At 38.8% G+C, this 27,089-nt stretch overlaps 1 protein-coding gene across 4 annotated transcripts in view; it reads left to right on the forward strand.

Moving 5' to 3' along the window:
- CFAP95 (cilia and flagella associated protein 95) overlaps nucleotides 1-27,089 on the forward strand; it is a 69,522-nt gene that overhangs the window by 20,920 nt on the left and 21,513 nt on the right. For all 4 annotated transcript variants that reach the window (XM_028146366.2, XM_008142196.3, XM_054727757.1 and 1 more), the window contains 3 exons: nucleotides 3,739-3,847; nucleotides 13,960-14,078; nucleotides 15,433-15,501. In XM_028146366.2, the coding sequence (XP_028002167.1) occupies nucleotides 13,987-14,078; nucleotides 15,433-15,501 (161 nt within the window). In that variant the 5' untranslated portion in view covers nucleotides 3,739-3,847; nucleotides 13,960-13,986. The remainder of the gene's footprint in view (nucleotides 1-3,738; nucleotides 3,848-13,959; nucleotides 14,079-15,432; nucleotides 15,502-27,089) is intronic.

Genomic DNA, 27,089 nt, shown 5'->3' on the forward strand with positions numbered 1-27,089 from the left:
AGAGTTTATGGACTGAAGACAGAGGAGGCGGAGAAGTTGAGAACGTGTGAATTTGTTCAGGATCCCAAATTTGAATTAAGACTTTGGAAGTCCTAGAGCAGGACTTTATAAAAATTATATAAAATTATATAAAACAATCAGAAATGTCTTCAAGTATTGGCAAATGTCTCAGGGTGGGTTGGAGTAAGGTAGGCAGGGGCTGTGGTCAAAAACTTTTAAAGTTACTGTTCCAGAGACATTGTACATTTTATCATATTCATTTTTTCCTCATAAATTTTGTATTTCATTAAATGACAAGTCATGGAAAATTGCATGGTGGCCATAAATAAATGCAGGTAGCAAGGAGAACAAGGCTATATAAAGGTTATATTTATTATACCTTGATTATTTTTTGTCTCACAAAGTTGCTGTAAGGCTTAATTAGTATTGACAAAGTATTTTAAAATACCCAACTAAAACTTTTGTAAATAGATACAATATTATTACACATAATAATGTTTTGCCTTTATATGTCATTATTGTTCACTTGAGATTCTCAATGCATTGATTCATTTGTTTCCTCAGTATATGATTTTCAGTTTATCTCAGGGAAATTGATAATACAAACTAGTGTTCACCTGACAGGGAATAAAGTCAGGGAATTAATTTAATCTGTCATTTCCTTTATAATACCCTGATTATTATTACTGTATCTTTATATAGAATACATATATATTTAGTATATAGTACATATATTATATTTAAAATATAAAAATTTTGAAATATATTTAGAATATTTAATAAAACTTTTGATATTTTCTGTTATATATTACTATATTTTATATATTTTATAATTTTTAAGCACATATATTTCTCTTTGCTAGGCTGGCAGCCTCGTAGAAATAGGAGGAGGTCTAAGCCTTCAGTTGTGTGTCTCTCGGAGGCTACAGGCTGTGGGCACATTATTCATTAGGGAATGCTAATTGCATTAGTTCAGTCCTCCAAAGAAACACTTTCATTATAGATTTATCTTTCCAATGCTGGGCTTTTCGCTATTATTGAGATTGCTATAAGATTGCTATTATTCAGCTGTATTTTTTGTAACAATCCAGTTATAATACAACTTAAAATATATGGTGGGATAATCAGAACTGCATTCTGACTGTCATGAATACTTACTGTCTTTGCCTTCATGGGTCCCTTCCTTTATAAAAAAAAAAACACGTTAAAAATTATAGTTTATGACTGCATTGGTATAAATATGGATATAATTCCAGCTGGGTTACATTCTTCTTTTTCTTATTTAAAAAGAATTGAAACACTCTGGGGGCCCCTAAAAAGCATGACAAGTTCTGGCACTGTGCCTAAGGTACCCAATAAAGAGATGGGCTCTGGGAATAATACATTGAAGTGTTAGTTAGTGCTTTCCCCCTTAATTCCTATGCTCTTAAGGATGTATTCTAGTTTTATTGCTTCAGGTAAGAATGATCCAGCAGGCAACACAGCCAAATTCTTGAATTTGGGGTTCAAAAGCTTAGACCTTAGGATGACAACCTAGATTTGGAAGAATAAATGAAAAGGTGGGCTATGCTGTCTCAGAGTAGATGAAAAGTTTATGGACTGAAGACAGAGGAGACGGAGAAGTTGAGAACGTGTGAATTTGTTCAGGATCCCAAATTTGAATTAAGACTTTGGAAGTCCTAGAGCAGGTGGGACTTATCACTGCCTCGGCCTCTATCTCCAGGGTAATGTTTGCAGAGCTGTCTGAAGGACAGGGCTCCTATGTGTCTGCCATGGTCAGGATGGTAGGGACATGAAGCACCTACCTGCTTGGTGGGACAGCATCTGAGTTTCTAGAAACCCTGGGTGGAGGGGGACACAAGAAAGCTTTTGGTAGGCTACTGAGTAGCACCCTTGAGTCTCAGTGCCAGTCTATACAAACATCTGTGTGGCAGGACCAGGAAGGCATAGCAGAGATCTGCATGGATCCATAACAGAAAACCACAGGGGAATGTTTCCACAAATGTTACCAAGAAGAGAGGATGACAACAAAGATGGATTCTTGGCATGGGGAATCACATGGACCCTTTAGATCGGAAAGGACTCCTGAACTGACCAAGACTAATGTTTTCCAACTGGAAAACGAGAGCTTTGTTAAATTATGGAAATTAAGTTTAATCATTGTTGTGATTCTTATATACCAGAATTTTTGAAGCCTGATTAGTATTCACTATACATAGATGTTTATAGAGCTTTACAGTATTTGAAGGACCTTTTGTATTTTTTTTCATTTTAATTCTAATAAAGTCTAAAAATGTACTGGTATTTGTCTATGTTCTCATTTTACATATGAAGCACAGAGGGTTAAATAACTTGCCTAAGGTCACACAGCTAGGACCTGGTTTAGCAAAGACTCAAACTCATGGCCTTATTACATCTACCACCCCTGCCTCTTGATGTTGTTCAATATCCCCACTAAGGACTTTCATGAGAACTTTCTGTCAGTCTCAAAAAATGCTGGTATTGTACCAATATGCTTTTGGTGTTTTTAAAATTAATGCTTAGTTGTGAGGAAGGCAAGAGAGCTGGAGCTCTGCCATTCAATCTGGGCTTCTTCGCTGTTGTATTCTATGCATAACTCTGCTCCCAATTCTCAGAGGTGGGGAGGTAAGGTGTAATTTGAATGCAGTACAAAGGCCAAGATGAGGGTTGGTTCCTAAAGGACCTCCTAACTTGGACACTGAGTGCCCCATCTAGGTGAATGGATGCTGTTCTGTTTCCACAGCCCTGTGACCACACTCAGCAGGTTGTAGATTTTTCTTAATTGTCTGTTGTTCTTGCCACATTGTGAGCAAGTGAAGGCAGGGACTACATCAGGCTTGCTTTCCATTGCATCCCCTGTACCTAGCAAAATGCCTTGCATGTAGTAGGTACTTAAAAGTACCTGCTGAATGAAGGGACAATTGAAGGGACAGATGGATAGAGAAATTTTTGGATACTTCAGTGTCCATTATACAATTCTAGCCCTGTATCCCTTAATTGCAAGTTCGCTTCTGAGGGGTGCTTGGGTTCAGCTTCCTTTATCTTACCCAAGAAAGCTTTATAAAAATAGCTACTTCTCTTGCATGCTACTTCATCTCTTCTTTCTTCTCTATCCCCAAATTTCTCCCTTATTATTATTTCTAACCAGTCTTTTAGACAAGATGTTTGGAATATTTTTTCTTGTTCCATTTACATGTTTTAAGAACTGTTTTTTTTTTCTACCTTATGTTTAATTGTCAGTTTCTTTTAGACCCTCTTTAGAAACAGGAGCACATGTTATAAATTCATATGAGCAAATACTGTCTGTTCTCTCTCATTTTGAAAAAAAATTATAATTAAAATTCATGGTGGGAAAAATTTCTAAAGTGGCAAGTTGCCTTTCTAAGATATTACCATGTCTTATTTTAGAGTTTACTTTCGGTAACTAATCTACATTATTAAATAAGATTCACTTCACTGGAGTCACTGAATAATTGCTGCTTGCTAAGTATTGTTTTGTGATATTAGTTTTACCACACATGCCAAGTTGTTTTTAGGAACTAGCCTCAGTATTATTCAAAAAGAGATGGAAAATATAGGTCATAAATTTAGTAAATTTGTAATTAAAATAATTTCAAAAATATAGTCAATTTTTATTGGATATATATTTTTAAAGTTTAAATGCAGTACATGATAAATAAGCTTTATCTCTTAACAGATTCTTACTTTTTTCTTAAGGCACCGCAACAGAGAAGCTTACCCCAAAGATTATGATATCGAGGGTCCTGAGAAAATTAAAAAACTGTGTAATTCAACGTATCGGAGACTTGGAACTGATGAATCCCAAGTGAGTAGTGGCTGATAATATCTTTAAGACTGGAATCTTCCCCCTTGTGAAAAATGAAAAAATAACGGGAGGAGCACTTCGCTAGTGCCATCCTCTTAGCCATGTGAGTGACTTAGGCCTGTGGTTTAGTCACCGTGTGCTTCAGTGACCTCACCTTAAACATGTGTATACTTCAAAAGGTTATTGGGAAAATAAAATGAGAGAAAACAAGTGAAGTGCTTAATTCAGCCTGGCACAGACCAAGTGCTCAAGAAATTATTACTGTTGTTACATTTTTGCTGCACCTGCGGCATCTTGCTAGGTGTCTGCTTTGACCTTCACAATAACCATGTGAAGTAGGAATTATCTTGATTTTATAGATGGGTAGGATCTCCTAGAGGTTAAGCAACTTTCTCAAAGTCACACAGGGAGTGGAAGACTTAGATTTCAGTTCTTTTTGTACTTAACGGTGACGGAGTTGTGAGTAATTAAAACATGCTAATATCCTTATAATATTTGTACACCCAGTTACAAAAAGAATATTCACTGCATTGCATCAGTAATTTGTATTTGAACTGCTTTTGTGGGTTACTGCTTGGCTATTTAGACTTCTACCCAATCAGTCTGAGGCAGGAATTCAACTTCACAAAGACCCCTAAATTGTGTCCTACAATGATAAGAGCTTTGGGCGAGTTGAAGACCCAATTCAACCTTAATAGGATGGTCTTGGGGCCTGAAGAGCTGGTAATTTGACATGGGCGGATGTGAATGTGTTGAAAAAAACTAGGTTTATATCACATTCTGCCCTCAAAGGCTGGCCTAGTTTGAAATAGGGCAGGTCCAGGAAGGAAGATCCACACTTATAATTGGAAATGGTTCTAGAAGAGTCTCAGTTCTCCAGTATGATGGAAATAAATTAGCTTTGCAGGGCTCAGACTGTTACCTCCCTTCCTTGTATAGTTCAATTGACAGAGTAATAAGGATAGTCTGAAAAATGGGGACTTATTATAAAGATACAATTGCCTGGATATGGAACCAAAAAATTTAAAAGAACCAAGACAGAAAGTCAGTCTCTTTCATTCTCTCTATCTCTCTCTTTCTCTCACACAAGCACACAGAGAGTCTCTCTTGGCATCTCTGTTTCTCTCTGCTCAGTTGTGCTCTTTCCTCACAGCTCAGTTCTCAGGGGAATTCTGATGGTTTCTTCAGTTTCCACTCTACCCTCTTGCCTTTGCACCAGGCTGTCTCTTTGGTCATTAGCTGACACATGGATAGAGCTCTTGAGTCTGGTACCTTACTCTATCAATAGTCACCCTCTCCCACTTTCCCAAATCCAGTTTAACCATGCTTTCTTGAGCACAGGGCTATAGTCAGGACAAGAGCAAGTGGAAAAAGCAGGCATTGCCTGGCGTGCACTTAGAGTTGTGTTTTTGTTTGTTTGTTTGTTTGTTTTTACCTTGAAAAACGTTTATTTTTTATTTCTAAATGAAAATGTTTTTGGTCTCTGGATTGTTGGAGGAAGCAAGATGAAGTGAAGTATGAGGTGTAAGAACCACAGCATTCATTCCTTATATTCCATGCATTATAGTAGTCAATCCTCAGGTTTAATATATGATGCATAAATAAGATATTAACCTTCTCTTTGACGCTTGCTCATGGTCATTGAAAACTTGTCCTTCCTTTACCAGATTTGCAGTATGTATTATATAGGAAGAAAAATAGACCAAGGAGTCACTATTTCTGATGAAACTGCTATTTTCATGTCTTAATAGTAGGTTACATTTTTCTCTATAGATTTTTTATATATATAAAGCACTTGCTCATTCAACTTGTTTCTTGCTATTCTCAAACAAAGTTATAAAGTTGACAAGAAATACATTATTTCAGTTCTCAACCTAGATTCACTTATTTCAAATGGCTCACCCAAGGTCCCAGGTGCATAAAAGAAGGAGGGGATACAGAGTCTCCATACCTTCATGTGTCAGGTGGGATGCTAGATGTGGCAGGAGGATGGATGAGTGTCCCTTCCTCTTGTCACAGATTTTGATGGAGGTCTAAATACTAGAACACTCTTGATATTTGGCAGGAGCCATATGTCCTAAAGCAAGATACCTAAGTAGGAGCTGTAAAAGATTATAAACTAGGTGAGGCCAGTATGAATGGTTATGTCTTTGAAGACTAGAGCCCAAGAGTTGAAAGGGGATTTATTTAGTTGTGTATTGTATGTCCCTCCTTCCACAGTTGAGAGGTGTTTCAAGGGAACCACTCAGATTAATAGGTGTGTCCTGTAATTTAGAGGACATAGAGTCCAGGTATATGACATATGCCTGAGAACCTAAAGCTGAGAGGCCATGCTTGGTCTGGCAGAGCAGGTGGTGGGGGTGTTTGGGGGGAAGCAGTCCTTGAAGTGGGATGTTGGTCAAGGATATATGAGTGTGTGAATTTACCCATGGGCTCATTGGAGAGAATTGGCCAGAGCACATTTGAAAAGGCTGCTTAGAGTAGGAGCAGGGCATGAAGAGACGGAGCACAACAGACCCATCAGATACTCAAGGCTTGGGAAGAGGAGTTACAATCAACCGGGAGGAGCTTTGCCTGCTTTCAGCAAGCTACAGTTGGAGGGCCTTGTAAGAGAGTCCCTGGAAACAATTACAATTGTGCCACATGAGAGGAGTCAATTTTGAATGTCCTATAAGCCCAGGACCACCAGCACAGGTCAAGAGAGTAAGAGCCATTTAACACAATGACTCATCTCTTCCCATCAGCCAGACATGGGAGGGGCCTGGGAGTTGGGGGAATAGAAGAGAGAAGCCTGGAAAGGAAAGGAAACAGCAGTGGAACAAGGCCGCACCCACTGCAGGCTTCCATGCCTAAAGCAGCCCTGAGCTGGGGAGGTGGGAACCTTAAATCGAATCAGTTAGAAGTGATTACTTCACTGGACTGGAAAATTTATAGCTACAATGAGATCCTTCTTGAGATTGAGGGGCCCAAAAAAGCTATGGGACTTGCTTAAAATTTCCAACAAGCCAAAGAAAAGAACTAGCTATCCATGTAGGATTTAAGGGACAGCTTGATTAAAATCAAATTGCTTAATGATCGCATTCTATTGATGATGGAATAGAATCAATTCAATAAGATGGTTACATGAACAGTGCCTCATTTCATCTTTGGAAAAACTCCCCCGGCAGGTACCACATGTGGCCCACATTGTGTAGATGAGGATACTGAGGCCAAGTGAAGCTTTATCACTTATTCAAAGTCAAACAGCTGGCAAGTTTATTAAAAATTAAAATCCATTTATTTCCCTACTGGTTCCAAAGTCTAAGATCATAAATACTTTCCCAAACTCCCTTTTAAAATGCTATGTTGCTCCACTCTTATGCCTTTTAAACATCTGACAGTACATACTCCTTGCAGAAAATGAGCCTGGTTACTTTTTTGCTCTGGCTTGGGTATTGTATACATCTTACTGCATATGTTGTGGGCTTTGATTTCTTACATCTTAGCTATAACCTCTGTCCTGTTTCCCAAATTATGTCTACATATGTGCTGGCCAGCCCAATTCCCATCTGCTTCTCCTCCTGAATGCCTTCGTAGCATTTTTTCCCCCAGCATTGTTGCTGAGTGGTTGCTTCTTATGTGCACCAGCATTTCTGTTTAGCTGATTGAAGGTTTCCTTGCCCTTAACTGCTACTGCTGGGGCGAATGTGCACATTGGCTTTTTGTAAAGATATTTAAGATGAGACTCTCTTTGTCTACATTATGGCCAAGACTCCAAAAGGCCAAGAACAAAACCACAGTCTCATGTACCAAAGTGGAATATTAGGCCACTGAGGTGAAACCCTCAAAGAAGATGGTGCCCTTAGGCCACCACACATATGCAGAATATAAGAGGATTGAAATTCAGGAAACCAAAAGTGGAGTTGTGAGTAGAGAACAGGGTTTTGGAAAAGGTGTGCTGTAAGTCTTATCTGGAAACATAGCCCTCTGGTTTCAGTGGTGGCATAATGGATTTCCTACCCCAGTACCCTCAGGCTTCAGGAGGCTGCGTGGGACCATGGGAGAGGCAGATTCACAGGGGAGCAGTAATTCAAGCCACTGGAGTTTCTCTGGTTGTCTTATTATTCTAAGTGACTATAGAAAGTAGCATTTTAAACTACAGTATTTTGTTTTGGTATTTTATTTGGATTTTGTTCAGGTGCTACTGGGCTATAACAGAGTGAGGCCCATGCACACTAAACTGATCATTGCTTGTTCATTTGTAAAGTCTCACCCAAGGATCCTCACAACACTACCAAAGGCCCTGTCACAATCACAGTCTCAAGACTGCTTCTGAGGAAGTGGTGCATGTCCTGTAAACTCAGAAGGTTTTATTTATGATATATTTTTATTGATTTCAGAAGGGAAGGCAGAGGGAGAGAGAGATGGAAATATCAATGATGAGAGAAAAATCATTGATCAGCTGTCTCCTGCATGCCCCCTACTGGGGATTGAGCCCGCAACTCTGGCATGTGCTCTGGGAATGGATCCATGATCTGTTGGTTCATGGGTCGAAGCTCAACTATTGAGCCACACCAGCCGGGCTCAGAAGGATTTTAAGTACAAGCACATCTGATGCTGTCAAAGAAAAGCAAATAATTGTATTAAACAAATTTTCTTATACAGGTAATGAATTAATGCCAAGGCTTTTTTGGAACTAACAGGACCACATTGATGAGCACTTTAGGTTAATATTAGTATTAGCAGTATTACAGTCATTTTAGACTTTAAAATAACAAATAAATGAATAGTACAGAAGTATGCTAATATTCATTTTATGAATAAAGAGTAGCTAAGTGGGTCTCAAATTTGGCATTTAAAAATTAATGACCCTAAAAAGAATATAAAGGGATATAATTACACTGAATCTGAGAAATTCAGTTATCATTTATTTAATTGACTCAGGTATGTTTTTCTTTGTTTGACACAGTAGAATGGTGTTTTGACCACATAGTCTTAGAGATGCTTGTATTCAGATCTAAGTACCTGAAAGAGGCATATAGATGAAATTCTTGTAAATGGAATAATTTTAAATGTCACTGTGAAAGAACAACTTAAATCAGGAGAAAGGAAGTTGTTTGGGGGTAGTGGATTGTTGAGTCCTGTCATGCTTCCTGTCTCCATTATCTCTGAGCTTGGAATTGATGCCATTGATTCCAGCCTTATTAACCTGGAGGTACTTTGGATTGTCTTCTCCAGCATTGATTGGCACAATTGAATCTACCTTTACTGTTTCAGGAATTCTGTATCAATTTTTGCCCGCTATGTGTACCTTCCTTGTTGTCTGCTGCAGCTATGGGTTTATTCTAGCAAATATCTTCTCTGCCATTCCTAGGGGTTTGGGACAGGAATGAAAGTAGGTGTCCACCATTTTTATGCCATCACTCTCCTTCATAACTCTTCTTCTGTATCAAAAATCAGGCCCAAATTTAACTTTAGAGAAACTTGAATTTAATTTTTCACGTATATTAATTTGCTTAAGCAAGAACAAATGGAGCTAAAAATGTGCAAACACACACACACACACACACACACACACACACACACACACACACACCCCTACTGTCTATTTATCCTACTTTGTGGAGTTAGTTTTTTCTCAATCCCTGGATAAAATATGTGCAGTTTCCATCATTTTTGTGGTCCATTTTTATGTCTATTGGTCACATTTCAATAATTAAAACATATAATCAAAATTATGAATTTCATTTAAATTTAAATCTTTTCCTTTCCACCATTTAGAGTCTGCTGCAGGCCAGAGGTCTGCAGAGGGAAGTATGTGGGCAGGGCAGGGTTAATTGGTTTTCTGTTTCTTCATTTCTCTGCTCCTCCTTCCTTCTCTCAGACAACTAGACAGCTAAAAAGCTCTCATGGGGTAACATTACTAATATTAATTACTTAACTGAGACCACTGTTGTGACAAGACTGTTTTGTTATCTGAGAGTGATCAGAATAAAATATGGCACTTGTCCAAGATTTATTTCTTTTCAGAACAGGGAATGAACCATCCCAAACAGGCTAGCATAAACAGGCAGTGGGAAAAAAAAACACACACAACACAATGAAATTTTTTTTCTGATTGTACCCTATGAGTCCCAGTTATTCAAAATAGTAATGGGGTGGGGTCCTCTCTGCTCCTCTGGGATCCTTTAAGTAGTCTGTGTATGGCACTACTGAATTCACCCAGACATGAAGACAGCCAGCATTTCTAAGGGCAAAACTGCTGCTGAGAAATAAGAGCAGCCTTTTGGGTGCTTTTTAAAGATAAAGATTTGACAAAGTCTCATTGCTTACTTGTTGATGATAATGACATTTTTGGTTGTGGTGCAGAAAAGGTACAGTTGGTAGGGGAGTGCTGTTTAACAGGGTAAAATAAGACTTCCTCATTTGTGATTAAAGATCTAAGATAATGAATGCCAACTCCTTCATTACAAAGTGAGGTGCTGAATCACTCATGTAGAATAGGCAAAGCATTTGGGCAGCAACTGATTTTTAGCCCCCTGGCTTCTCATCCACCTTGAAGATTTAAAAAAAAAAAAAAAAAGAAAGAAAGAAAAAGATTGAAAAACGGCCGAGAGTATTTGGGATTTGGAGGAATCATTTGAAGATAGTGTGCATGCTGAGTCTCATACCTGTTGTCCCCAAGGGGTAGGGGTAATAAATATGTCCCATTCATTTCAAAGCCTTTGAGTAAGGCCTCAAGGATACTAGACAGGGGACTTGATCAGTGTTTCCTGACATTGGAGGACTTGGTGGACTGAAATCTGACTCATTCTCGATGCAGCCTGTGGCATCAGAGAGGAAAACTGATTTGGGAACTACCTGCACTTCCTTCTATATGGGTCAGAGGGGTATGCTTTCTGGGGATCCTGTAAGAAGCTCAAATGTCAATCATCTAAAACAGTGGTTCTCAACCTTTCTAATGTCGCGACCCTTTAATACAGTTCCTCATGTTGTGGTGACCCCCAACCATAAAATTATTTTCGTTGCTACTTCATAACTGTAATTTTGCTACTGTTATGAATCGTAATGTAAATATCTGTGTTTTCTGATGGTCTTAGGCTCTACAACAGCGGTTCTCAACCTGTGGGTCACCTAAGACCATCGGAAAACACAGATATTTATATTACGATTCATAACAGTAGCAAAATTACAGTTATGAAGTAGCAATGAAAATAATTTTATGGTTGGGGGTCACCACAACATGAGGAATTGTATTAAAGGGTCGCGGCATTAGAAAGGTTGAGAACCACTGATCTAAAACAATTATTATAAGAGAGATTCTGCCAGGTAGTAAGGCATCCTCAGCAGGAAGAAGCTGGTTACCCTTGAATGTGGAATTTGAGTGTAAGTTCTAAGTGACCTGCGTGTTTCCCATATCAGCCACCCGGTTATATGTCTACTGGGTTTTCTTAAATGCAGCACATATGGGAAGAGTTTATCTTAGAAGATTAGAAGTGAGGACTAAAAAAAATTGTTACTCAAGAAAACAAAGAATAAGCATGATATTATGAAGTGAACTTCCTGCATACATATTAGATATTTTTTATATTACCATTTGACTCAAGTGAGACTTTACTATGCAAATTAAATGGAAATTTTAGTGATTATCTTGTGGGTTTGTGCTGTGTTAATTTAACTGTCTCACATACCAAATTGCCAATCTCCAGTTTGTGATATATATATAAAACCCAAAAGTCTTTTAAACATATGGAAGTGCTTTTATAAATTACCCACCCTTATGTCAGGTTATGAACATTTCTAGGCCAAAGTGATCTTTCACATTAAGATGGTATAGGATTAGTTTTGCCTATATGCAACACAAACCACAAATTAACAGTGGCTGTTCACATACTGTTTTTTTCTTTCATGTAAAATGTCTGGAGGATAGCAGGCCAGGACTGGTATGGAATTTTGACAGATTAGCAGAGACCTACTTCTTCCAGCTTTCTGCTCTGCCAGCTTTTGGGTAGGGCCCAAGACAGCTGCTAGAAACCTGTCATTATGTCTGCATTCCATGTAGCAGAAAGGGGGAAAAACACACACAAAAAAACAAACAAACAGAAAAGGAACCTTTCCTAGAGGTTGTATAAATTACTTTCACTTATTCATAAGGGAGACTAGAAAAATATAGTCTGAAACACCAAGGTCCCAGCTAAAATTTTGGGATTCTGTTACTGATGAAGACGGGAAGTCTAATACTGGAGGATAACATTTGCCTATGACAGTGGTCAGCAAACCACGGCTCGCGAGCCACATGCGGCTCTTTGGCCCCTCGAGTGTGGCTCTTCCACAAAATACCACGTGCGCGCACGCACATACAGTGCGATTGAAACTTCGTGGCCCATGCGCAGAAGTCGGTTTTTGGCCTGGGCAAGTCTATTTTGAAGAAGTAGCATTAGAACACTCAAGGGGCCAAAGAGCCGCATGTGGCTCATGAGCCATGGTTTGCCGACCACTGGCCTATGATATAGAAAGGACAGAGGTTGAGAGTGGGCTCTGGAGTCAGATGGCTTCTCTTTGCTTCTTGGATCCACTGCTTCTTAGGTTGTAACTTTGATCAAGAGTCTAAAACTTTCATGTCTTTATTCTGGGTGGCTTTGAGCATTTAATGAAATAATAATGTATACAAAGTGCTTAATGTGGTGTCTGACACAGAATAAGCACTCAATAAACTTAAGCTCCTCTAATGTGACTATCATCTGCTTTCTTTTACTTCTCATTTCAATATTTTTGTTTCATAAAATTTTCAAAGATATTGATTGCTTTGTTGAAGTAATCATTGCCAAGAATGATCAGAGCATAACTAAGGCAAATTTTTGGGTCAAACTTAAACCTTAAAACAAAATGGTGGCTAGTCATCCTCCCCCACCGCCAAAGATATGTTTTCTTTTTTGTTAAAGCATAAACTATAAAGCATAAACTATACTGTGTCCTATACCATTTTGTGAACTTGGGGATCTAAGAAGAGGAGTACCATATTTTCCGGCATATAAGACAACTTTTTAACCCAGGAAAATCTTCTATACACCCAGTCGTCTTATACGCCGGAAAATACGGTAGTTGAGCTGAGGGTATTGGAATGAGAACTTGGAAATTGGGCTAGGAGGCTGGTGATTCAGGAGGTTGTGGTCTTAGAACAGGGTGAGAGAAGCCAAGGATCTGTAGAGCCATGGAATAGACTAGGGAAATAGGACCAGAGACTGTAGTTAAAATTGCTTTGAGTTGGGGTGATTCCTAGTTATTGCAAAGCCTTATTATACTAACCCAAAGTGGACCAAAGGCATATGACTATAGCTATGATAGCAGTTGAAGTATTCAAATTTCTAATCAGTGGTTTCTCTTTTTTTATAAACAAAATCTAATGGGATTGATGTGATCTGGGGCTTCATTGAATGTGTTGGGGAACCTAGTTTTTAGGATCAGGAACAATAATGGGTTCTGGTGGTGATGGTGAGTTCTGGTTCTCTGCTGTGAACTTCTACATTTGTGATATTCTAGAGTTTTGTGTGAAAATATTCAATTCTCACTGTCTGTTTTTGTTTCCAAGACCCCCTGTTACCCATGTTGCATCTGCAATTGGTTTGTGTACATCTTACAGTCTGCAGATTTTCCTCATAGTAATAATTGCTTGCTGATTCATTGAATTATCACCTGTGATAGAAAATTGATGATGATGATGATGATGATGATGATGATAGCAATGATGATGGCGATGATGAGGATTATATCTGAAGTCCTTATTCAATTTATAAAGTGATTGATAGAAATAATTCCTTACTTAAGGAAATAAAATATATTAACCTTGAGAAGGAAATAGAAAGCAGATATAATTAATATTTAGTTGAATGCAGAACTTTTAATTTCATAGAAAAAACTAATTTGATTTTTATTTTCCAACAACATAGAGTAAGAAATGGCCATTTTTACATCTTTATGATGAAATAGCTGCTATAAGATATCACTTACTTTTAAATGTCAATTGAGTCAACAATGATAATCAGAGTCTACTTCAACAAAAAAATATTTTAGTAACTGATTATTTTTACAATTAATACATTTTTCTTACATTTGGCTTTTATTTTTTTCCCCAGATTTGGATCTCAGAAACACATGAACAAATGGCACGAGTTTTTTTAAACACAGAATTGGCTCAAATAAAAAGCAGAGCTTTATTGAATGAGGAAACAGTATGCTCTGGGATTACTGAAAGGTATTCTTACTATTTTTTCTTTGCTTATGGAATAGGGCATGCAGGAAAGGATTATGTAAGTACTGAAGAGGTCTACACACTACAAGAACACTTAAAGCACAGAAGCACATTTCATGCCTCCATGCTGTTTGCCTATGCCATTCCTTCTGTTTGGAATTCCCTTTCCTCAGTTTGCCAATCAGCACTACTCATTCTGGGTCTAGCTAAAATGTAATGTTTACATGTTTTTTTTCTGGTCAAGGATCTGATTAGTTTTGAACCCCAGCTCCACAGTTTACTTGTGAAAGTTATTTGGTGTCTGTAACCCTCAGTTTGTTCACTATAAAATGGGAATCATAAAAGTATCTACTTCATAGAGTTTTTCTGAAGTTTAGATGAAATAAAGTATGAAGTGTGCATAGAATTATTGCCTGAGTTACATTAAGAATTAGCTAAACTGTTATTAAATAGAATTAATTGCTTTTACCTCCTTGCCCTTTTGAGCATTTTTTTGTGTGTTTTATAAACCAGTTGGACTTACATTCTAATTATTTATATGTAGGTATGTTTCCCTGAGATAGACAGTCTTTTGAGGGTAGGAACTGTTTTTTTTTTAGTCATATCTGTAGTCCTGCAACCTGGCAGAGTACCTTCTCATGGAAGTGTGTGATATAGACTTTCTCTTATATTGTAACTAGTGGCCCAGTGCACGAAATTTGTGCATGGTGGTAGGGGGTTCCCTCAGACCAGCCTGCACCCTCTCCAATCAGACATCCCTCTCGAAATCTGGGACTGCTGGCTCCTAACCGCTCACCTTCCTGCCTGCCTGATCGCCCCTAACTGCCTCTGCCTGCCTGCCTGATTGCCCCTAACCCCTCTGCCTGCCTGCCTGCCTGCCTGCCTGATTGCCTCTAATTGCCCTCCCCTGCTGGCCTGATCTCGCCCCTAACTGCTCTCCCATGCTGGCCTGATCTTGCCCCCAACAGCCCTCCCCTGCTGGCCTGATCTAGCTCCCAACTTCCCTCCCCTGCCAGCTTGATTGCTCCTAACTGCATCTGCCTCAGCCCCCACCACCATGGCTTTGTCCAGAAGGAAGTCGGACATCCGGAAGATGGCCGGTCGACCCGATCTAATTTGCATAGTACCCTTTTATTAGTATAGATTATTGGAAAATGCAGTCAAAGTAATGACGGAATACTGACATTTTCATTTACACATTGGGACATTTTATTTTGCAAAGTGCATAAAGTTGTAAACATGAATATCCTTTAAAAATAATTATCATAAAAATTTAGCTCCAAGTTAATTTTCTATGGCTTTGATAGTTTATAAATGTCAGTCTGACATGCTTCTAAAATTGTTATTTTGTTTTCAGGGACACTGGATTGCCTATGACAGGCTTTGGAGCTCTCTTTACTAGACACCCACCAGATCGGCGCAAAATGTAAGTAGTCCTTAAACTGCTGCAGATTGCACAAAATGTTTCTTAGTGATTAATGAGGTTTGTTGGCAGGGGTGAAGGTGTGAGGGGCGAACCAAAGTCAACAAAAGGCCCTTTATGTGGCAGCTTTCGGACTTCTTTCCTTTAACAAAAGGTTATTTTTTATCAATGTGCATAATGTTAATAAATAATAGTCAACCCATCTTATTTATAGATTTCATATTTGCAAATTCTCTTACTAAAAAATTATTTAAACCTCAGATCAATACTTGGGGTGTTGTTGCAGTCATTAGTGAACATATATAGTGTGGTGAAAAATTGGAGCCACCTGATGCATACATTCCCAGTTTAAGTTGAACAGGTGAGGCTCTGCCTCTTGTTTCAGCTCTAGTACTGTATGCAAGTGTCCTTTTCAAGGTCTACAGAGTGAGTGTCTTCTTTTTAATTGATGAATTTGCTGTTTGAAATGGTCCCAAGTACTGTATGGTGCTAAAGTGCTATCTGATATATCTAAGCACAAGAGGCTGTGATGTGGAAAAAATAAGTGTGCTAAATTAAGCTTCCTTCAGGCATGAGTTATAATGCTGTTGCCTGTAAGTCCAGTGTTAATGAATCAACAATATATATTAAATAAGGTGTCTTTAAACCAGTTACATATTGGTTGGTTGATGAAAATATTATAACCAGAGACTCCTAAGTATCTAACCCCATATTTCTCTAATGGTTCAGCATTTGCTAATTCAGTGTTTGTAGTGACTTTATAGAACATTACTGTGAATAATGAGAATTTACAATAGAGCAAGAGACTAGTAACTTAGCCAATAAAAGAAATAAAATTTATGTTGGGGGTGGCATGATTTGTTACTACAGAAAAGCGATTCCTTTCCACTCATCTGTTTAAAGAATACAAACTTTTATAATTTCTGTATGATATAGAGATAAATGATGTAGAAATACAGGTACTTCCAAGCATGACAAAATTCTAAGTATTGAATTGTGCATTATGAAGATATGAGTGTGTGTCATTGTCACCAGCAATTTAAATGTGCTTGCTTGCTTTGAAAACTGTCTGGCATTAGAACTAAGCTAATTTGCTGAGTCTGCCTGAGGTTGGGAGAGTTGGGGAGTCTCACCTCATTTCACAGTCACCTGTAGTAATTCTGGGCAGGTATTCTAACCCTGTGGGTTCTAACTCCGATTGCTCCAGCAAGGCTGGCTGGCCTGCATCCCTCACAGCATGCAGCACCTCTATGTGAGCTGGAAGGTCCACAAGGAGTATCCCCAGTATGATCCTTGAGGAGAATGGGCTTTGGGCTTCCATCAAGGCAATGGGCTAAAAGCATCCTGCTGGCTCCCTCCTCTACATTGAAGTCTGGGATTTCCAGCAAAGACATGGGAAGGCATAGTGAATCCAGAGGCAGACTTTAACAATTGTATCAAAACTCTGAGAAACTCACAAAAAAATAAAGGGCTAGAGCAGGAGAAGGCTAGGGGATGGGAGGAGCAGAGAGGGGAGAAGGCAAAAGATGAAGTCTCTAACTGGAGTCTTGGTCCAGTTCAGGGTGGGAGCCGTGATCTCACTGGGTCAGGCTTAGACTGGATCTGAAAGACTCTTAACTGTTGTGTTTGCAAACTTGGATCATATGCTCAAAGTTGGATTTTTGCATGGACTTTGACTGCTGTTTTTAGTCCATGGCAGAAATTGAGACAGCCAAGGTTCTACATAATAAAGAATTTGATGTCAAACAACCTCCCTCCCTAAAGCTCTGATATCAGCATTGAGATCTATAATGCCAGCCACAGATAGCCAGTGGGACCCTGGGTTGTCTTCCCCAACGCTAGTTAGAGAAAGCAGTCTCAGATACAGAAGAACTGGGCTGTGCATCTTAAGAAGAAAGAAATGGCAGGGAAAATAAGTGTAGTTAATTTAAGCCAGCAAACTGCAGTAGAGGCACTCAACCCATATTTCCCTCACAGTGAAGACACCAATTTAGCCTCTTGTTTTAAAATATATTATTGTTGATTTCAGAGAGGAAGGGAAAGGTAGAGAGAGAGAGAAATATCAATGATGAGAGAGAATCATTGATTGGCTGCCTCCTGCATGCCCTACACCAGAGATCAAGCCCGCAACCCGGACATGTACCCCGACCAGCAATCGAACCATGACCTCCTGGTTCATAGGTCGATGCTTAACCACTGAGCACACTGGCTGGGCTAGCCTCCCTTTTCAATGGACTACCTATGTAGTCATCAAAAGCAGAGGCAACTGATAGTTTTAGGAGTAACACAGATGAAGTCTCAATTGAAAAACTCATAACACATCTAAAGAACAAAAGCATCATGAAGAATGAGATACAGGCAACCGACACGAGAGGAAGCAGACCTGATGGAACAAATGGCACAGGAATTTAAAACCAATGGAACAAAAAGTTAAAGCTTTATTATTTATGGAAATAAAGGAAACAGCAGAAAATGTAGACAAAATAATAAAAATCAAGTTGACATTAATATCCCAACAGCAATACTGGATATAAGAGCATAATATTAAAGTATTGAAGGAAAATAATTTCGATCCCATAATTATTTAAATGTGAGGGTCAAATAAAAATGTGGGTATAAAAGGGCTGGTTGCAGACTTACTATCCTGCCATGAACAATTGCAGAAGGGGACAAATATATTAGGTGACTGTTGTCAAGTGTTGGACAGCAACCAGTGAGGCTCTGTGCTCCTTGAGATAGGAGGTGAACATCACATTCTCCCCTGACTCACCGAGAAAAGATTTTCTGGCTGTGGTATAGACAGGTGAACCCAAGTGTAGAGTAGTGTTCTTGTTGAGCCTGGAGATGGGAATAGGAATTTAGAGTTTCTGATAGCACTGGAATTTGTAGGACAGGATATTGAAGAGAAGGAAACCTGCATGGGGTTCACCTCAGATGATTGATCAGAGCCTGGGCTCTGGATGCACTATCAAATTAGTACCCCTAGCTTTAAAAAATCAGCTAGAGCTGTCTTTGGTATACTCTGAAATTTCACAATGGTGCTCTCTCCTGTGTACTGTGTAGTGGGCTCTGGGCATACATTACCTGCTTTCAAATCCTAGGCCTTCCACTTAAAGATCTTGGGCACATTTTGTACATCAGTTTCTTTATCTGTAACATGGGAGTAATAATTATAAAGGCACCCATTTTATAGGGTTATTGTGATTATTAAGTAAGTTAATTATGTAAAACAGTTAGAAGGGTAACTGATGCACGTATGGTAAGTGTTGTGCAAGTCAGCTGGGCCAGATACTTGGTGAACCCTTTCAGTCTAGAAACTCCTACCCATCAGTTCAGGGCAATGTCCTTGATTTATTTCAGTGATGATTTATACCTTCCATTTTCTCTGTTCTCTCTTTTTGGAAAGTCTTTATTTGGATATTGGATTGCTTGCCCTGATCTTTTAATTGTCTTATCTTTTCTATTTTATTTTTGTCTTTACTATCTACTTTGTTCTCTGTTTCTTCAACCCTACTATTGAATTCAATTTTTGTTTTCTAAATCCTTCTGTTTTTTATAGGAACCACTATTTGATTTTATGACTGCAATATCTTCTTTTACCTATCTGGAGATGTTACACTGATAGTTTGTTTTTCTTTATTTTTTTCTTCCACACATACAGTCTCTTATTTTGTCCAAGAATGCTCTCTTGTTTCTGTTTGTATTATTTATTTGTAGTTATGTATCTTCCATGCTAGGGGTTTCCATCAAGTGTTCGGAAATTAATCCTTGGTTTTCTCCTCATGATTAAGAGATGAGGCTTTTTGGACCTGTGAGTAAGACTTATTGACTTGGAATTTCACTGGAGGAATCTAGGTGGATCTTTTTCTTCTTCTTCTTTTTTTGTAGAAGCCCTTGTGTCAGTATTTTAGTCTTTCTGTGTGGGTTGGTCAGATTCCCCAGAGAAATCTCTCACCCATCTGAAAAGTGAAGGGCTGGGGCCGTGTTCCTGTAGCCAGCAGGGCAATTGGCTTGGACATCAATATTAATACTTCATTGTGTATGGTCACTGAACCGTGTTGTTGATCAAGGACTTTCTCTTTTACCCTTTCCAGTGAATACATTTCTAGCTTTCTGCTGGCAATAACCCAGCAGTGTGGAGTGCACTTGGGGCCTGGAGTTCTAACTGCTTCTCAAACAGCTCTCCCCAGGCCTCCCTTGCTGCTTTAGGACGCAGCTTTCTGCTAAGTCAGAACCACTTGTCCATTTTCTCTTGAGCTTTCACAATTTGTTTCTCTTGTCTCTTTTTTTGTTTTCCCTGTTCTTGTGGATTTATTAAAGTATCTTTAATGTGGTTTTAGTAGATCTTTTTGAGGAAGCAAGATGCAAGGTATACATTCATTCTTTCTTTTCTTATCTTTTCAAAAATTTTTTTCTTTATTGATTAAGGTATTACATATGTTTCCTTTTCCCTTCATGGTCCCCCGCCCCTCCCTGCTCATGCCTCACCCCCGTGGTGTCTGTGTCCACTGGTTAGGCTTATATGCATGTATACAAGTCCTTTGATTGATCTCTCCCCCTTACCCCCACCCTCCCCTACCTTTCCTCTGAGGTTTGACAGTCTGATCAATGCTTCTCTGTTTCTGGGTCTGTTTTTGTTCATCAGTTTATGTTGTTCATTATATTCCACAAATGAGTGAGATCATGTGATATTTATCTCTCTCTGACTGACTTATTTCGCTTAGCATAATGCTCTCCAGGACCATCCATGCTGTTGCAAATGGTAGGAGTTCCTTCCTTTTTACAGCAGGGTAGTATTCCATTGTGTAGATGTACCACAGTTTTCTAATCCACTCATCTGCTGATGGGCACTTAGGCTGTTTCCAAATCTTAGCTATTGTAAATTGTGCTGCTATGAACATAGGGGTGCATATATCCTTTCTGATTGGTGTTTCTAGTTTCTTTGGATATATTCCTAGAAGTGGGATCACTGGGTCAAATGAGAGTTCCATTTTTAGTTTTTTGAGGAAACTCCATACTGTTCTCCACAGTGGCTGCACCAGTCTGCGTTCCTACCAGCAGTGCATGAGAATTCCTTTTTCTCCACATCCTTGCCAGCACTTGTCGTTTGTTGATTTGTTGATGATAGCCATTCTGACAGGTGTGAGATGGTACCTCATTGTCATTTTGATTTGCATCTCTGGGATGATTAGTGACTTTGAGCATGTTTTCATATGTACATTCATTCTTAACTCTGAAGTCATCAAGTCTCATCTGAAATGTCACCGCCTCCAGAGGAGCTTCCCTTCCTACTGCTACCCTCAGCCCCCATGGTAGGTCCCTTGTGGGTATGTATAGCACTGTGTGCTTCTTTTATCACAACGCTATCCACCTTGGTTGCAGTTGATTACATTCTTGTTTGTCCTTCTTGCTCTAAAGTCAGTGCTCTGAAGGGCAAGACTGTCTCAGCTCTATCCCTAGTGCCTAACAGAGAGCCTGACCTATAACACAAGCACAGTAATTATTTCTTGGCTGAATAAATGATTTCTGATGATGAACATTAAATTGTAATGGGAAAGGGTGTGGTTAATTCCTATCTTATTTGGTTTAGGGCGTCAAGGCCTGTATAACCAAAAGTTGATCTCAGTTCTATGCTAGTAAATGCATTAGAAGACAAGGTCTCTTCAAAAATCATCTCTTATTGGTTTGAATTGCTAGAATTACTTGTTTGTTTTATTTGATTAATGAGAATTAACAAAGAAATAAAATATATGAGTACCTTCAACCGTTCTCTGCTAATTTCATATGCAATTCTTTCTTTCAGTTAATGTACATTAATTACAGGGCATTCCATACAATAGAATGCTGTGGTATTTTAGAATATGCTCTCTTGAATATTAAATATTCTTTTGCTTCTTGCCAACTGTACAGCTGTGGAAGTTAAATGTCAACTTTAAAAGGCAATGAATAAGAATGAGTTTGCTCAATGGACCAAAATAATGTGCTTCAACTTATAAAAGAAAAGCTGTAATCATAATGTAAATTTAAACCTCAGGTTACCTCTTAACAACAACAAAAAATCAGAAAACAGGTATAGCTTTGTTATTAAGGAGACATCAGTCAGATGCATTTATATTAATTTTTAATATAATATCCATTATGCTGTGATGGCATTGGACAGTTTGTTTCTTTTCTCACAACTTAACCAAGAGCCTACCTACTTAGTTTAAAACCAATGTGAAGAAGATACACCACCTTTCCTCCTTAAACTGGCAGCAAACATCTCAGTGAAACATACTAAAAATCAGAATAACTAGAATGTTGGACACCACTGGACTTGTCACTCCTGACCTTAAATAAAATAGAGAAAAGGATTCTGTGGATAAATTCCTTTCACATAAGTCACAGACAGAGAAAAAATTAAATTATAATATAGGACTAGTCATATTGAGACTAAAAGTGGTATCAATGACTTAAATTTTAAAAATGAGATTTATATAGTTTGAGGCTAATTGAGCTCATCTAGAACCAGAACTATTGTTCCTCTTGAGAGTTGGTTGCATTTCCATCAATGAGTTTCCAAGGAATTGGCATTGGCCAGTGATGGAAGGGGTGACAGGCAAGGAGGCTCAATGGCCTCTTAGACATCAACAGTGCTCTGTCTCTCCATAAATACATGGAGAGAGAGAGAGAGAGAGAGAGAGAGAGAGAGAGAGCGAGAGAGAAAGAGAGAGAGAACCATAGATCGGCAGCCTCCTGCACACCTCACACTGGGGATTGAACCTGCAACCCAGGCATAAGCCTGGACCAGGAATTGAACCTCCTGTTTCACAGGTCGAAGCTCAACTACTGAGCCACGCTGGCCGGGCCAACAGTGCTCTTACAGTCTCAAACTGGTACAGTTACATGTTAAGGGATCTCCAACGTACCTTGCTTTTACTACATGGATAGAGACATGAAAGGTGTAGAAAAGTAATGAGAGGTACATTTTCTTTAAGGCACATAGGAAAAGTGGATGGGAACATGAATATAAGTAGGAAGCTAACTTACAAGTCATTTTTGCCCTCCTGTCTTGCTCTCAAAAATCCTCAAGGAACTTTCACTTCATTTGGAGGTACTCTTTATGAGACATGGAAAAATAACTCACTAATTATCAGAAGGCTCCTGGATATATGATTATCTAATATAAAAACATTTTACAATTTGTCCATAGAACAAGACTATTGTAGCCGATTCCTTCTAAGTAAGGTTTTCTGTGTATAATAACTGGACTACAGCTGTGACCATTAACAAACAACCAGAAACCAAAACAATGAATGGGACAACACACAATGACAACAAAAACCACATCAAGTGGATCCAAGTATAAATATAATTTTAAGAGCTTATTTCTCAGAAGTGCTTATTTAAATATGCATATATAATTGTGTGTGTTCCTGGGATAATGGTTTACACAAGAAGTTAGTGTTTTTTTGCAGGGAAAATCCAGGTGTGGCGTAGAGTATTTTCTGGGTGAGAAGCAGGTCCATGGAAGCCTGGGTCAGTTTGAGGGCAGCCCAGGAGTACTGACGACCTACTGGAGGATGGAAAGATGTAAAAGGTAGACCTCTTAGAAGGTCAGCCCAAACCAATGTGTCTTGTTATTTTTACCCAATTTCATTGCCTCCTGATGGTAGTGACTAGTGTATGTTGACATTTTAGGACAAATGTGTCATTTCCAGAATTCATCCAAACACTTATTGTGATCCACGTGACTGGAGAAGAAAGATTAACAGTGTTTGGGATCATTGTGTAGCTTTTTGGACACGGTGTGGTTTTCCAGAAAGGGCATGTTATGGGAAAATAGGAGATGTGACTTCTACTTCTGGACCTGCACTAAACTTGCTATGTGACCTTGTGCTGGCTAATAACCCTCTCTGGGCTTCAGTGGTTTCCATCTGGAAAATGAGGGGATTGAACCAAATGATCTGTAAAATCCTTTCCTGCTCTAAACTTTTATGATTCTAAGGAGAAAGGCATCTGAAGTCACATAAGTGGACAAGTTAAATGAGGTCAAAAAGTAGTTCAGGCAGTTAAGTTTTCATTGTTGGCATAAAGCACTTATCCATATGTGTGTGGAGTGATTACTTCACACTAGTAGTAGCAAGCTTAGGCCACAGTTTAAAACCTTCAATTTATTTCTCTCACGGGTGCATTTAGCATCTGTAAAACCTTTGGCACTCTTCAGAGGAACAGGACTGCATGTGAATAATAAGAGAGGTGTTTTTTTTTTTTTTCTTCTTCTTTTCTCAAAGTAAAGCGCAAGGCATTTACTTTTTTCCTGTTCAGTCACTTGTGTGGTGGGTAAACTCTTGGTAAAATACCACCCAGGTGTTGAACATTTTTCCAGAAGAAAAAGTTTTAAAAATTGCCTGCCATGACAGTGATGAGGGTAACAACAAAGGAAATGTGAAGAGAGAGTGGTGTGGTAAAAAGACTGTAGAATGGGAGCGAGACAGACTGGAATTTAATTCTTGATTCCCCATCTTACTCATTGTAGGACCTTTTGTTTTTGTGTGTCCAGCTTTCTCTTTTTGGATAGCATCCTCTCCCCCAATCAGTTAGGTCATATAATGGATGGGCTGGTTTTTCTCCCCCACAAACTGAAGTGTTGGTTACCTGACCCAGGCTGGGCCAATCAAAAAACACTCTAGGATAATAATTGGAGTTTAGGGCAAGATGCTCTCCAATGCTTCAGGTGGCAGATTACAGAGGGCATCTTGCTGCTGTGGGCGCATCTGCCTATAAATGAAGCTAAGCAGAGGTGTGGAAAAAGAATTCTGATGACATTCTTTTTGTATGTGCCGATATATTCCTTTTTTGTTTTTGTTTTTTTCTTAATTAAGTTTAAGTTGGGTTTCTGTAACTTAAAACTTTAAGACTAATACTAAAAATAGCATATGCCTACATGGTGCTTATTATGTGCCAGACACTATTCTAAGGGTTTTACATATGCTAACTCATTTACTCTGACAAAAACTCTGTGACTTGGTTCCATCATTATCTACTTTCTATGGAGGGAAAAATTAAAGGCACAGAGAAATCAAATAACATGTGCAAACTCACATAGCTAGTAAGTGATAATGAGCCAGGATTTGAACTGAGCATCTAATGCCAAATTTCATGGTCTTAGCCATTTTTTTTTATGCTGCTTTCTGAATGATAGACTAACCAGGAGAGCTTTGAACATCACTTTCCTCTGTAAACATGGAGATGATCATTGCTACATTTGGCAGGCTAGGCCTTGAGTGCCAAGCTCATAAAGGAAGTACTGGGAAAAGGTTCTTTATCTCTTTTGAAAATTTTGGAATCAATTTTTCCATTTTTCAAACATACTGGGTTAATGGTTCCTAATATATACCTTGGTTTTGGCTTGACACTGTCCCTCAGGAATCTTGCCTGAGGTCATATCACCAACTGGGGCTCCCAGGAATAGGTGGCTTAGCTAGTGCTGAGTAACTGATTGCTTTTCTAGTTGGCCAAATGTGCTGAAATGACTTCAGAGTCAGCCTACCTGCTATTGCTCTTTGCATTACTCCTTCCTATAAGATGTCCTTCCTTAGCTGGTGTACATTGAAGCCAAATGACTAAGTGGAACACTTATCCTTTCATTAATATTTGGGGCTGTGACTTAGATCCTGACTTGAGTTGTGCGCCTTGGCACAGGAGTGTTTTAATGGTGGGTAACAATAACCTATTTCATTGCTATCCTTGTAGGGTAATTCAAGTAATTTGATAAGAAAATTTTTGTGAAAGCACATGATATAGAACCTGTTAGACCTAAAGTTAGGGCATCATAATATGCTAACTCAGAACATTCTTACAAGCCTTTATTGTATCTAACTTCCTTAGACTAGCTAATCAAGTTGCACCCACCAAGTTGAAGGTCAGGTTTCTTTGTGTATTCAGGTGTGCTCACTAAGGCCCTCCAGATGAAATATGAAGATAGGCGTATTTGATTTACATATTGTGGTTGCCAATCTCCTGAGGTGGCCTCCAACAATTCCTCCCACTCTGTACAAGCATGCCACAGCTCTTATCAAGGGGCAAAGGTTATCTGCCTGCCTTCTTAATCTGGGTTGATCTTGTGACTGGCTTTGATCAATAAATTGTGGCAGAAGTGATGTTCTGGGACATCTGAATGTAGACACACTTAAGGAGACTGGTAGATGCTACTTCCTGATTCTTGGACTGTAGCTGACATGCTGTGAGAAGCCAAAGACACATGAAGAGGGCATATGGAGAACCAAGACACTGTATTTGACAGCTCCAACTGAGCTCCCAGACAACAGGCAAAACCAGTTGCTAACCATGGGCTTGAGCTATCTTAGATGAGTCAACTACCTGGATGCCTGTAGCTGTGATGTCCCATAGAGCAGAAAAACCACCCACCTGAACCCAGTCATCCCACAGAATAATCAAAGATAATAAAATGATTGCTATTTTAAGCCACTAACTTTTAAACCACAGAAATAAATAATTGAAACAACCTTTATGCCTCTAACTACCATGATTATATGGCTACTTCTACCATTATTTGACCTATAAATAGGTTATTTATAATATTTATAATGATCTATTTGTCATTGTTAATCTATTAGGGATGCAAGCAGTTCAAACTTTTGGGACTAATGAGCTAACAAAACAAGTGAGTGGTAAATATTTTCAAAATGTCATGGCTGTGGAATTTATATTTAATTTCTACATTCCTTTTATCCCATGTGTGTTAATGATTAGTTAATATTGCTGGCACTTCTCTTTATGTGAAAATTTATGTGGTTGTCATAAAATACCATTATTTATAATTACTTTGGTGGTGGTGTGGAGGGAGAGAAGGGTTCAGATTTTAGATATATTGAAAGGGATAGACATTTACTTGATGACTGATTAATTATGAGGGTAAAGAAGACTCAATCTTGATTCCCAAGCTTCTGGCTTTGGCAATTGGGGGTCATTGGGGCTATTCTCGTTGAGGCAGTCAAGATGGGAGGAAGAGCATGTCAGAAAATGGGTTGATATTTGAGACTGGAACAGGAGAGAGGTCACTGACTCGACCAATTGCTAATTTAAGTATCCTAACTAGTTCCTCAGCCTCCCCTGCAATCCATTCTCCACTATGCAGCTTGAATAATCCAATTAAAATGCAAAGAGAACCATGTCCTTCCACTATTTGATTAGTATCCTTACAGTTATGTTTTTTCTTCTAGTGTTATTGAGCACATGCTGTGTCTGAGTTAAGGCCTTTATGTGCCTTATTTCATTTAGTTCTCATTCTTTGAGAATGGATGCTGCAACTATCCCCATTGAAAAGGGCTCAGAGAGGTAAAGTCACTTTCTAAAAGCACCAGAGCTGGGTTTCAAACTCCTGTCTTGTCTGTCTGACTGCAGTGTCTGTGTCCTTAACCACTATAGGACATTGTTCTTCATGCTTAAATCTATGTAATACTCCATATCCTTCAAAGTACTTCCACATGCATTATCCATTATTCCTTTCCTCCATTTGGTAGGTATTTTCTTAATTGTATAGAGGAGGAAATCAAAGTGGAGAGAATTAAGGAATCCAAATTCCTCAT

The sequence above is a fragment of the Eptesicus fuscus genome, chromosome 15 (genome assembly GCF_027574615.1).
Source record: "Eptesicus fuscus isolate TK198812 chromosome 15, DD_ASM_mEF_20220401, whole genome shotgun sequence".
NCBI classification, from domain to species: Eukaryota; Metazoa; Chordata; class Mammalia; order Chiroptera; family Vespertilionidae; genus Eptesicus; species Eptesicus fuscus.